General features: G+C 52.6%; 1 protein-coding gene and 1 long non-coding RNA gene across 6 annotated transcripts in view; one reads left to right on the top strand and one right to left on the bottom strand.

Moving 5' to 3' along the window:
- GLT1D1 (glycosyltransferase 1 domain containing 1) overlaps positions 1-13,311 on the bottom strand; it is an 82,662-nt gene extending 69,351 nt beyond the window's left edge. The window contains exons 1-2 of one of the 5 annotated variants that reach the window (XM_081802407.1): positions 12,769-13,311; positions 12,415-12,605 (exon numbers count right to left, since the gene is read on the bottom strand). In XM_081802407.1, coding sequence (XP_081658533.1) covers positions 12,415-12,446 — 32 coding nt within the window. In that variant the 5' untranslated portion in view covers positions 12,447-12,605; positions 12,769-13,311. The other 4 variants (XM_081802410.1, XM_081802411.1, XM_081802408.1 and 1 more) reach the window with 4 other exon arrangements.
- LOC145716878 (uncharacterized) lies at positions 1,815-4,581 on the top strand. The gene is made up of 2 exons (XR_014139834.1): positions 1,815-2,079; positions 3,797-4,581. It is a non-coding gene; the product is annotated as an uncharacterized LOC145716878 (long non-coding RNA).
- Positions 13,312-13,434: the final 123 nt, after the last annotated feature.

Genomic DNA, 13,434 nt, shown 5'->3' with positions numbered 1-13,434 from the left:
GGGCCATCCTGGGCACTCTACCCAAGAGACGCCAGGGGCCCCTCACGCCCTGCATGACAACCAGACACTGCCCAATGTCCCCCAGGGGCAAAATCATTCCTCCCTCCTCTGCACATCCTGCCAGCCCCGGATCCCACTGGGCATCATTCATCTAGCGCATTTGGCATTGCTAAGGCCACACAAGTCAGATAGGAGAGGACTTGCTCTCCCCCTTGATCCCACCTACTGGCCCTTCGCCTGAGACACCCAACCTCCCTTCACACCAACCCGTGCCCACCTGGCCAGTTAGGGTCCCTGGTATCATGAATCGCTCACACTTATTAAATGCGTACTAAACACTGAAAATATATTAACTCATGTTTGATGCTCGTAACAAACCTGTGAGGCAGGTAATTGCATCCCCTCTTCGTGGGTAAGAACACTGAGCGGCTAAGCATCTACGTAACCTGGCCTCCATCTCACCTGCCGGGGGGCCCGCACAGGAAGGCGGGGAGCCCTGCTCTGGAGCTCGTGTCGTTCATCAGTCTGTGATGCCCAGAAGTCTCTCCCACCTCTAGCCTGGGAGGGGTCGCCTGCCTACATGCTCCCAGGCCACCTGTGCCTCCCCATCCGTGTACTCATCAGGATCCCGCAATGCTATTTACGGACCCGGCGTTAATTTACAACTACAAACAGATGCCCAAGAATGGACCCACGTCTTCTTTTTAAAGTCCAATCTTATCTAACTCACACCCCTCCTCTGCTAGACTGAAGGGAACTCCAATCTTATTCATTTGGGGGGCTCCCTCCCCCACGGCCCAGGGTCACTTGAGGGCTAGAGGGGTCTTTGGCAGGGAAAGTGTGAGGAGATGCTCTAGCTCCACAAGAATGTCTGTCACCATAGGAACCCCTGTCCCCTCCCCTTCCAGGACACCTGGCATTCTTTCCTCAAGGAGCCTCGGCTTTCACAGGACCCAAGATGTCTTTGGCAACTACTGATTTTTCCTTTTCTGCGCTCCCTCTAGAGCGAAGGGGAGACAAGGCTGGCTCTGAAGAGACCAAAGCACAAAGAGCCCTTGTTGTCACGCTTCGTGCACAGCCAGGAAAACCAAGGACAAGCAGCTCAAGGGGCCTGCACCCCTGCTAAATGTCAGCGGTCCCCATGGCCACGCCTGCCTACTTCTCCTACTGGCCCTCTGGCTGGGGGCGCCTAGGGGCCTTTGGAATATTGGGGTTCACATATGCACGAGAGTATGTACAGTTCACGTCGGGAGCAAATGTTAAACAAAGAGATGCTTTCTCTAGTTCCCTAGCAGGATCTGGCATCTCTCTCTGACCCCCCTTCCCGGCACTGCCCCCCCTACCCGCCCCCCCCCCACCGGAAGCACGAGGTTCCAGAGGACCTGGCCTTCTGCTTCTCAGGCTTGTCAACCTCCGTCTGGCCTCGGGACCTGTGCTCTTGCTATTACCTGCTCCCGAACCATCTTCCCCGATCGGAGCGAGCTGCTTCTTTTGGTCACAGAGGTCTGAGCTTAACTATCACCAAGTCAGAACGGCTCCCAGCCCGGCCCGCCTGTGGCCCTAACCACCATCTGAAACTGCCTCCTTTAATTCTGCGGACTGCCGTAGTCTCTCTCCCCTGCTAGAATGTGCTTCATCAGCGCAGAGGCCGCAGGGCACTTCCTCCCCCTGTGTGCCCATGAGTGAAAGCAGGGGCACTGAAATTAGACTGAAGATAAACCTGTATGCTGAAAATCCTCATTGTGAAATCCTAATCGTAAACCTCAGAAAACTGATTTATCCTCTATCAGTCATTGCCACTTATAATCTGGAGGAGAACTGTAACATCTTTAAGTGGAAAGGGACATTAAAGCGTTGGCTTTGCCCCAAGTCGTTCATTTTAATGATGGGGAAGCAGACCCACTGAGGGGAAGTAAGTTGAGAAATTTCATGAAGCAAGTCAGTTAAAAACAACCACCACAACTCTCCATTAAGCTTCCGGCACTTATCTGGTCTGTGCGTGCCCTGAGGGGCTTACAGTGCAGAGGGGAGAAGAGAAAAAGCACCAGTAAGCATATGACAAGATCACTGCAGCAGAAGGTTAAGTGTTGAGAAGGTGAGCGCACAGGAGGAGGAGGATGGAACAGGGTATGCTGGGAGCGGAGGAGGGAGGCCCCCTCGCACAGCAGGGCCCACCCGAAGGACAGGACGAGGGAGCGCTGGCACGTTTGCTGCACCCTGGGCCTGGAAACCCTCCCCAGCTCCAGGCTTCCAGGGACCCTCCTTCGCCCTCAGGATTCTGCACAAACGTCACTTAGGCACGGAGGCCTCCGCGGGGCCTCCCTGCCTGAAACAGCTCCCGTGCGCGAGCAGCCCCTCACCCCGTTAGGTTATATGCATTGCGTCGGTCACGGCAGACATGCATGCGCTTTTGCTGGCTTCTGCCCCACGGCAATGCAAGCGTCACGCACACCTGACCTCGGTTCTCCTCGCCGAGTCCCCAAGCCTAGGGCGCTCCGAATGCACGGAAAGCATCAACGAACCGGGCGCGGAAGATGTGCGTGCGGAGCAGCCCGGCAGCCCCGGCAGCGCCTTCTCCCCGCCGTCCTGTCCTAGTGCCGGGTCCTAGGCGGGGTCCCCCCCCGCCCCCAGACAACCCCAGAGGCCGGCGGGGGCGCGTGAGGACAGCCGCGTCCAGGCGGGGCCGGGGCACCCGGGCTGGGGCCGGGCCCTGCGCGCCCCCCGCGCCCCCCGCGCCCCCCGCCGCCTCGCGCCCGCCCAGGCCCCCGCGCGCCGGCCCGTCCGTTTGGGCGCGCGGTCGCGGCGGCCCCGGCAAGCGCCCCGCGCGCACAAGGCGATGCTCCGCCGGCGCCCGCACCTACCGGACGCGCTCGGCCGTGACGGCATTGCCCGTGTGCCGCCGGAGAACGGCCAGGAACAGGAGCCGCATGCCGCCGTCGTCCCCGCCGCCGCCCGGCCATCGACCGCCTGCCGCCGCCGCCGCCGCCGCGGACCTGGCCCGGGGGCGGGAGCGCGGACCGGGGCGGGGACGCGGACCGGGGGGAGGGGGACGGGCGGGCGCCCGGGCGGCGAGCGGTGGCGCTGGGTCGGTCCCGCCCGCCGCTCCGGAGGCCGCGCCCGCGCTCGCCGCTTCTGGCACTGGGTTCCCGGCGCGCGGGAAGCCGGGGGGAGGGGGCAGCGCGAGGCCGCTCCCACGGGGACCGGGGCCCCGGGGTTCGCGGGGCCATTTGTACAAGGACCGCTCCCACCGGACCAGCCCCAGGGGTTCCTCGGGTCCCTCCCAGGGGAACCAGATCACGGGTGGACCGTAGGTCTGCTCCCTTGGGGACTGGCACCAGCGGTGACTGCAGATGCCCTCCCTCAGGAACCATGGACGGCCTCACTGGCACCAGGGTGGTCATTCTGCCCCAGGGGGATCAGGACCAGGGTCTCTGGAATGGCTTGAAAAATCAGAGATGCGGCGATCTTAAACCATTTCCACCATCCACTAGATCTAAGAAGGAGCTGTCTGTCCCCTTTAGATGTGTTAAAAGATAAACTGAGGCATAGTAAGATTTTTTTCAGTTTATTTGAGCCAAAGTTGACTCCATGGAGCACCGCTGAACTGGAAATGGCTGGTGGGGGAGGGGCAGGAGCTCCAGGAGAGACTTTCCCAGGGAAAATGCTGAAGCAAAGGAAGTATGTTAATTGGCTCCAGCTGAAAGCCTGGCTGGCTACTTGTGATTGGTTGTTCTGAGTTTCAATTTCGGAACCCAAACCCTGAGGCACTGACAGCGCCCGGTCCTGGCTTCTGCAGGCCAGCACCCAGGCCTTGGAGTCCCACCAGTCGAGCCGCCTGGTTCAGTCTGACACAGGGGAGCTGAGCTCTTCAGCGCACCACGGTGGTGGAGGCTCGCTGCAATTCCTTCACGATCTCCACCTGACTGTGAAGAAGCTCAAGTGTATTTCGTGGCTCCTCCGTCACCAGGGACCCAGGCTTCTAAGTCCAGCATCCCAGGGTCCAGCCTCTGTTCTCAACAGGGCCGCAAAGTGCAGCATGACGGCCGCAGCCCAGCCCATCAGTCAGGCTCCAGGCTGCGGGGAGGGTGGGCAGAAGGGTGTACCCAACATGGTGCATTTCGGGGCTCCTCCTGGAGAGTCACACGGCCGAGGCCTTGATCTTAGAGTTCAGGACCACATCTCCCACCCACGGCAGCCGGGAAGTACAGTCTTAGCTGGGCGCACTGTCGCCCTGCATCAAATGGTCACTAAGAGAGAACACGGGTTCTAAGCACCTGGATGTGGACATATCTTTTTCGGGGCAACCACTTGACCCACCAACTGGCCCATTTCAAAAATGACTGTGTGTATGAAGGCCCTGACTCCCGCACAAGGGACTATTTATTCCCCACGTCTACCCCCATGGCTCTTTGTCCCTTCCCCTATACTGGTCCCTGTCTGCATAGCAATCAGCAGCCAGCCCCTTCGTCTCCAGGGGTCTGAGCGCACTCATGCTCCAACTTCCACTTGCCTGGGACCATGTTGTGGGTGGAGAAGGCACTTGGGAGATGTTTGCTGAATTAAATGAAATCACTGACTGTGCACTACTGTGAAATTTTATTCCTATGATAATGCATTCCTGATTTTTTTAATGGAAGTCAGTGCTGCAATAGGATTTCCTAGGCTGAAATTCACTTTTACTGGATTTTTCTGAAATACGCCTGTAAGGTAAGAGGTTCTGACAGACCTTTGAGGGCCCATTACTTTATTCATTCATTGCTTCAGCTTACCCATTTATAAGACGAGAAAGACTACACAGTATCATAGCTAATTAGTTCATTTTGGTGAAGTCTTTTATGATTCTCCCAAGTAGATAATAGAAAAGGGTACAAAGACAAAAAATGTGTTATTATGGGATAATATAGAAATAATTACTGGGGGGGGGGCACAGCTAGAACAGAAAAGGTTGTAAGCCTCTCATAAGATTTCTCCAGATGCTTCTAATATAAGGGTCTTAAAATAGATGTAAAGCAAAATCTGTTTTTTCTGTCATCATAGTGTTCACTCAGACTATTTCTCTAGTTCATGGCACCAAGGAAAATGAAAGTGTATTATCTACCCTGTATAAAAGTGATAGCATTTCAGGGGAGAGCACCATGGGCATATTGACTTTAGAAATGGCTCATGATAAAAATCAGCACATCTTTTTTTTCTTTTTCTTTTTTTCCTTCATGACATTAACAAGTGGGGCACTCTCCTTCTCTTTTTCTAGCAGATTCCAATCTCTGTAGGATCATTCTTCCCCACCATACTGAGAACTACAACTATGGGATGTGTGTATGTGTGTGAGCGGGGGGTGGGGGGGGGGAGACAGAGAGGGAGAGAGATCTTCCTAAATACAGAAGGCGCAGGCAGAACTGTTATGCTCTCTCCTCCTGTCTTTCACGGACAGCACTTGAATGTGACCAAATACAAAGGCAAGCTGTTGGTCTAAAGTAACTAGTTTCTTCCAGTCTTGCTTAAGGAACATGGGGAAGTCAACCAGAACTAAACGATTTTCCCTTTGAGCTTTTGGCAAAAAAGTGGGCCTTTCTTCCCATCGCTGTGCTGAAGGTGGGGCGTACTGTGTTCTTAGCTCTGCAGCGCAAGGACGCTCATCCCAAAGCTTCTCCTCATTGCCAACTGGGGCAGGACGTCTGAGAGCTCTGCTGCAGCTCTAGGGCTTCACGGTTCTCATGATGCGGGAGACGGAGGTCCCATCACTGCGCATCAGAAGTTAACTGCTGCTAACAACACCCTGTTGTAAGCACTGACCCGTGTTTATTCTTTTAAACTTTTCATTTACTATTTTTTTTTTTAAGATTTAACTTGAGAGAGAGGGAGCGTGAGCATGTGAGCAGTGGGAGGGGCAGAAAGAGAGAATCTCAAGGCAACTCCCCACTGAGTGCAGAGCCTGACGCAGGGGTCTGTCTCATGACCTGAGATCATGACCTGAACCGAAATCCAGAGTTGGACACTTAACCGACTGAGCCACCCAGGCGCCCCTTTTTCATTTATATTACACACTCACATATGATTAACACACCCAGGTAACATCACACAGAATCCCACCGCCCTAAGATAACCACTATGAATACTTTGGTCTCAAGTTTTTCCAGACTCAATGAACAAATCATGGTGCCCAATCACACAGCTGGCAGGGCCCTGAGCACTCTCCAGTATCCCTCTCTCAGTCCTCCCCCCAACCCCAGGTGGCAAGTACTATTGTCCTCAGCACTTTACAGGAGAAACGGGAGATTCGAGAAGGTACACGTCTCCCAAAGTGGTGTGGACCGTACAGACTCTACAGTCCCTTCAGCCCCGCCCTACAGACCCAGGGACACAGCACCCTGTTGTTGGTGACGACTCGTATTGCTTTGCTTTGTGTTTATTTCATTACAAAAAGCAAAAATGCTTTATATGGGTTTTTTGTTGTTATTTGCTTTTTTTTAAAACTTAATAATCGTGGTAGGCAATTTCTCCCCCTTTTTTAGTGAGTAAAGCGACAGAAGTTTATTAAGCAAGGATACAGAAAAAGCTCTCAGGAGAGGGGTCCCGACAGGGTTGCCCCATGGCAGGCAACGTTCTAACAAGGCCCTAAGATTTCCAGCCTCCTGATTTATGCCTTCTTCCAGTTATTCAATCAAATGCCCATCCAGGTGATGAGGTGAAGAGAATCTGTAGATTAAATTTCCAAATTAGTCGCCCTTAGAATAGGGAGGTCGTACAGGGTGAGTCTCACGCAGTCACTGAACGGCGCTGGGCATTTCCTGATGTCTCCAAAACGCCGGTGTGAGGGATGCTCTGGAGTCTCTGCGGCTGGCACTGGGGCCAAAGGTGGCCAGATGTACAGAGCGCGGATGGGCTCAGGGCTGCAAGCAGCCCCCAGCTGAGAGCCAGCAGGAAGTGGGCCTCTCCTCCCCACCTCACAGGACTACATTCGGCCGCGATCCCAGGCAAAGAGCTCCAGATGAGACCTCAGCCCAGCCCACACCTTCACTTCCGCTCGAGGCCCCGAGCCGGGAACCAGCCAGCATGCCCAGCCGGTGGCTCCCACAGCTGTGAGCTGACCTGGGCGTTGCCTGAGCCGCCACAGAGTTGTGGTAACTCGTTTTGTAACAATAGAAAACCAACACAGTAGATCTTGAATGTGTTCCACCTCAGAATCCTGCATCATTTGAATGACTACATAGTATCCCAGTGTACCCATGCACTATAATTTAATCAGTGCCTTGCTGCTTCCTTTTTTTTTTTTTTTTGCTATTTGAAGCAACACTGTGATGAACATTTTACAGCTCCGTCTCTGCATGCATTTTTAAATTCCTAGCAGCGGTACTACACATTCAGAGTGTAGGCAAACGTGGTTTTGATATAAAGTCAACTGCCCTCTAGAAACGTTGTACCAAATTTACCTCTCCATCGACCATTTATGAGTACCCTCACTTGACTGCCCAACAATTGCCAACACTGACTGTTTTTCAGCTCAAGTGACATGTCCCCTCTTTCTGCATTTTTAAATTACTGGTGTAACTTGACTTTTTTTTTTTCCCCTTGAAGGGCATTTTCTTCCCGTGTGTGTGTGTGCATGTGTATGTATTGCTTCTATTAGCTGGAACTTTTCCAATCGCAAGGGACTGAAAGTCACAATTGTTTAATCAGAAAGGGAAGTCACGGGCTCACAACTGAAATGTCCAGGACAAAAGCTACTTTAGGTGACAGGCAGAACCTGGACCTGGAACATGTCTTTTTCAAACAAGGTCTTTCTCTCTTCATCCCTACTCTTTTCTGAGTTGTTTCATTCCTAAGTTTTACAAGATGGCCCCTGGCAACTCTAGGCTTATTATCTTTAGAATTACAAATCAAGCAGAAGGAACAGTTCATTCCTGGTCCTCCAGAATAAGTCAAGGGATCAGCTCTGATTAGACCAAAATGGGGTCCGTCTTTGAGCCAATCACTGTAGCTCAACAGATGGAATCCTGACATTGGATGGGCTTAGATCACATGACCATGATCACAGCTAGCCTAGGGGACAGCCAGTCCTGCCTGCACCACCCCAGGAGCTGAAAAGCGAGGTGCCCCTAGCAGAAGAGATGCTGAGCAGCACCAGAGGACCGCTCTCTTCTACGACGCCCGAACATTCACTTTGCCGGTTTTATATATTGGATATTTACCCAAGAAATCCCGTAAGATTCCAAGAACTTACAAAATAAAGACATTAACTTTGTCATACGTATTTCAAGTATTTTTAAAGTTTGTTTGCTGCCAACTGCACTTATCCTTTTTTATGCAAATAAGTTTTAAGTTTTTATGTAACCCCAAAACAATTAATGTTTTCTATAATGGCTTATGGCCTTGGTGTTAGGCTTAGGAAAGCGTTCCCTGCTTTGAGATTTTCTGTTTGCCAATAGTTTCATGTAATGCTTTTGATAGAAAATTTATGCTGGAATTTATGCTGGTCTGAAATGTGAAGCCTGTTTTTCCCCTGTGTATAGTCGCTCACCCCAACAGAATTCACTGAATAATCCCTTCTTTTCTCCATGTGTTGGGCATGCCCTTAGAACCACAAGCTGAATCATTTCACACACATGCTTCAGTGTTCGTCCTTCGTGTTCATCTCCACGGACCTCTTCTGTAAGGCCCAATCTAAAACACAAACATGCTGTGGCCGCTGGCTGTTTTACCACAGCGATAGGAATGGAGATATTTACAAGGAACTGTAAGAGTGGGAATTGAAAGAGAATGGGCAGGTGCAGCCCCATGTCTTGCACTTCTTCAAAAGGAAGGAAGCAGAAGTTCCTTTTCTCTCTCCTCCCTCCCCCTTTCCGTCGGTTAATGCCTGCCTGTTGCAGATGTCTCATGGCGATTTAAAGCACAGGAGAAAAGGAACCCAAGAAGTAGAGGTTGCTGCTCACAAGGGTCGAAGAAAACGAGTGTTTGAAAAAAGTCAAACCAAAACCCATCTTCCTGGCCACACACTCTCATCTGCCCTGTAAAAATAAAACACAAGTCATTCTGAAAGCTGAATTAATTCTCACAACAGCAGGTTAGTGTGACTTTGTTTTGGGCTCAAGAAAATAAGGCCTGACTCCATCCCACAGGTTGACTGTTTTTACTTCTCATATTTTCTGCTTTTACCTACATGCTTTGCAGCCAGACAGAACTGTGACAACAGGGACTCCCATAAACAACCAGAACTTACAACAACTTTGTACCCGAGGAGAGTCAAGAGATGGACGGATGGCCTGACTTCAATGCAGCTGATGCGTCACACTGTGGCCTGGTGCAGAGATGTGCTGGGCCTGTCGTGGTCCCTGGGATGCAACTGGGGAAGCAGGACAGCAGAAGCATCGGCCATGCGTACTGACACTGAGCAGTGATGACAGGTGGAGGAGGGCTGGTTAGTGATGTACAGAAGGCACAGGACGTCCAGGATGGCCACCTGTAGACCCACGTTTTGAGAAAGCAGAAACTATGAGCCAGCAGATAGAGCTATACCGTGGCACAGGATGAGCCACGCAGATGTGACATGAGAAGCAGGAACACCACGAAAAAGTCGACGGCCCCTGAAATGTCCTCGGTCCCCACTGGTTTCTGAATTCACTCCATCAGATAGCATCTCCTCTGGGCTCTGCACTGAGCAGGGACAGGGGACAGGGTAGTGACGGAGAAGGAAAGGTCCTGCATCAGAGCAAACGGAGCCTTCCAGTCCACACCACAAGCGACCTTGCAGTAAGGTCCTATTTCCCAGAGAGCCCTTGAGGTGAAGGGACTGCTCACAAAACTGTACTTTGTAAGACCAGGTTACCTTTTGTCCACATGCCAGCTGTGTGAGTTAGGTCACGTACTTATTTATTTGAGGTGCAAAGGAGAGACTCCCACGATTACTTTCAGGAACAGGGGCATATTCCAAGTTTACACCATAAAGTGGTGAGAGTCAACTTACATCAGCTCTTTAGCGCTATCATCGTTGGGGCTTAGCACAGGGGCTAAAAACACACTGATTATATGGGCCAGGCAGAAACTCTACGAGCAAACTGGACCAAGTGCGAGGAAAAAATCAGGCTGCCCTCTCTTATTCTTTTATTTTCCTGCTTGCCATGACAGGTGGCTTTGGGCTACAAGTAACAGAAAACCCAACACAGGAGCCTGAACAGTGTAAGCTTTATGATCTTTACTATCTGACTTCTCCCTGATTCTCCACGTGCCATCCACGTCCTGAGCTGGCTCGGCTCATGATTGTGAGGCAGTTGCCAGCAGCAGTGAGGGCTCCCGGCTCCCGAATTCATGCCCAGTTTGGAAGAGTGTGTCTCCGTTACAGTCATGGAACAAGAGTCCTTTCTTTTGGCTGACTGGGCCAATTCATGTCATTTGTGCTCTGCTGGGCCCTGGGGGAATGTCCTGTCTTGAATGGTTACAGTCTGGGTTTCCACACCAGTCACTGTGAAGAGGCAGGAGAGACCAGCATTGGTTCTGAATAGTCAGATCCAGAAACAAAGATGAAGTTAGCTTTTCCTGAGCTGCATGGGTAGCTGGTGGGGAGCAAGGGGGAGGGGGGCAGCACAAATTGAGAGCAGACAGCCGAATGGAATCCTGTTTGGAAGCACAGGAGGGTGCACACTGCACATTCGTATAAGGCAGCGCTGTCGGATGGAACTTTCTGCAAAGGTGGGGTGATCTATACTGCGCTGTCCACCGGGGTAACCACCAGTCGCAGGAGGCTCTTGGGCACCTGAAATGTGGCTGGTGTGACTGAGGCACAGAACTTTTCATTTTATTAAACTTGTAGTAATTTAAGTTCAAACTGCCACACGTGGCTACCGGCTAGTGCGCCAGACAGTGTGAAGAGAGAAGAATTCTCTGCGGTAAGAAAATAAGACAACAGAGAGTGAGCGGGCCTTAAGTAAGCTGGAAAGTGTATGCCCCACATCAGACAGTGACTGCTACCTGGTGTCAGCAGATTATGGCCATGGGAGAAGACAGGTGTGTTTTCATCATCCGATGCTTCCTAACAATCCTGCCCTGAACTTAGGGGTTCAAAATAACAAGTATTTCATTTGTTCACAATTCTGCCACCTGGGCTGAGGCTCAGCTGGGCAGTTTCTGCTGGTCTTGCTGTGGGTGCCTTGAGTGGCTTCCTTGGGCCGGCAGGTCGGCTGGGATGATGGGGACCTCCTCTCAACAGCTGCAGACTCTTCTTCGACACGTGGTCTCTCTGGCAAGGTGCCTGAACTTCTTCCATGGTGGTTCAGGGCTTCCAAGGCACCAAAGGAGAAGCTGCGAGACCTTCCTAAGGCTCAGGCCCAGACCTGGCCAGGGATACTCTGTCACATTCTCAGAGTGGTTTTTACAAAACCCTGCAAACAAACCAAACCATTTCTTCCTGCTGGACTGTTTTTGCAACTTCATGGTGTCAGAGACTGCAGGGTACACCCAGCTTCCTCCCCAGGACCAGGAACTGCTCAAAGTGCCTCAGGGTACATCCTGACCTCTGTAACTGCCACACCCACTTTATTCACTTAGCTCTACACTTCTCAGCTGAGATAATCCAACTGAGTTAGTCTGCGTCATCCAAGATGGCACATCTGCATTAGACGGAGCTTCACACTAAATCATCACGTGAACCAAGTCAAATGGCTTCACTTTTACCCCCATATTTACTCTGCACTTTGCCAGAGAGTGTCAGTTTTGTCAGTCTTTTAACAAATACTTGGAGGATCTGTCTCATGTTCCAGCCAGAATGTGGAAAATGCACTGCATTGTACTAGGAATTGAGTAAAAACCCTTTATTTAAGACTGAGCTCTACTGCCTACTACGTGTGTGATCCTGGACAGAAATCTTAAGTGCCTTGCCCTTCAGTTAAATTAGGATACTAACGTACACTTTAGAACATCAGGGGAGTCTCAAAAAAAAAAAAAAAAAAGAACATAAAATGCTCTTTTGGCACCATTTAAAAATCAACAAATATTCACTCATTCATTCCCACATGTATTTATCATTGGCGGGGGTTGTGCTAGTTTCTTGGAATACAGTAACGGACAAACAAAATCACAGCCCTCCCAGGTTGGAAGACAGATATTAAATCATTTCACAAAATACATAATCATTAATTAATACGGTGTTGTGAAGAAATCGAATAGGGTACCCTAATGACATATGAAAAGGGATCCGCCCTGTTCTGGGAGGAACAGAAATGTGACATTTGAGCTAAGGGCTGGGGATGACTGGCATCAATGGACTGGGTGTGAAGGTCCTACACTGGCGTTCGATGATTCCCTCTTTAAATATTAAGTATTTACTGCCTGCTGGGGGCATCAGTCTAGGGGTCACTCACTTAGGAACATAAAGAAGTGAATACATGCTACTTCAAGGAAGGACGTCTTATCCAGGTGACCTACCTGCAAGCCCACTGCCCAGGTAACGGCTCCATGCTTCTCTCAGCTGGCCTTGAAGACAGAGGAAGTTAGAAGCACCGGTCCCGCGCTAGTCCCATCATTCAGCCGTGGGTCCCACGTCGGAAGCCACGCTCGGGCCAGTTCTTACGGACACTGTTCCACTCCCCCACGTGCCGGTCACTGTTGCAGGTGCTCTGGGCGCGGTGAGGAAGAAGACACATTAGAACCCTGCCCCTGTGGAGCTCGGACCTGTGGGGACCAGTACACGCCGGGGAAAGGGGCGAAGGAAGACACAAAACCCGCGGCAGGTGCCACGGAGACACTGCGACAGGGCACTGGGATGGGGGCGCGACCCACTTTAGACGGGACGGTCGCGAAACGCTTACAGGGAGTGGACACCTGAGGGTTGAAGGGAAGCGGGAAGCCATCCGTGTGACAAGGACACAGGCTCTGAGCCTGGCTTCTGGGACAGCGGTCCTTCGTGGGGACCGCTGGGAATGCCTGCCGACAGCGTGGCTGCCAGCCCGGCGAGCGGGCGTGGAACCGGCACCCGGCGCACGGCGGAGGCCAGGGGTGCCGCTCGCCGTCCACCGCGCACAGGGCAGCGCACAACACAGAACCATCAGCCCCCGAAGTCAGCCGTGCGCCTGCAGACAAACCCCGTCCCGGGGCGCCCAGGAGCCCGGGGCAGGCGCCAGCTTCGCAAATCAGCCTGGAGAGCGGGCAGAGTCCGGGGCCAACAAGGGCCTACGTTTCCGTGGCCGGGGGCTTGACGCTTGGGAGTGCCAGGCGCCATTCCGCTTTAAATACTGCGGGTGGGAACGCCGAGCCCCCAGCGCCCCACTCACGGCGGAAGCGGGGCCCACCCCCCGGCCGGGCTTCCGGCCAGAAGCGGAAGTCCCGGCGGCTGCGGCCAATGGGAGCACCGGGCGGGCGGGCCGAGGCGTGGCGGGCAGGTCTCGCGAGAAGGGCGGCGGCGGCCAATAGGGACGCCGCGGGGGCGGGCCGAGGCGCAGACGGGCG

Source organism: Leptonychotes weddellii, chromosome 13 (genome assembly GCF_054177405.1).
Source record: "Leptonychotes weddellii isolate Sample4059 chromosome 13, ASM5417740v2, whole genome shotgun sequence".
Lineage (NCBI taxonomy): Eukaryota > Metazoa > Chordata > Mammalia > Carnivora > Phocidae > Leptonychotes > Leptonychotes weddellii.
This window is presented reverse-complemented; position numbering and strand designations above follow the sequence as displayed.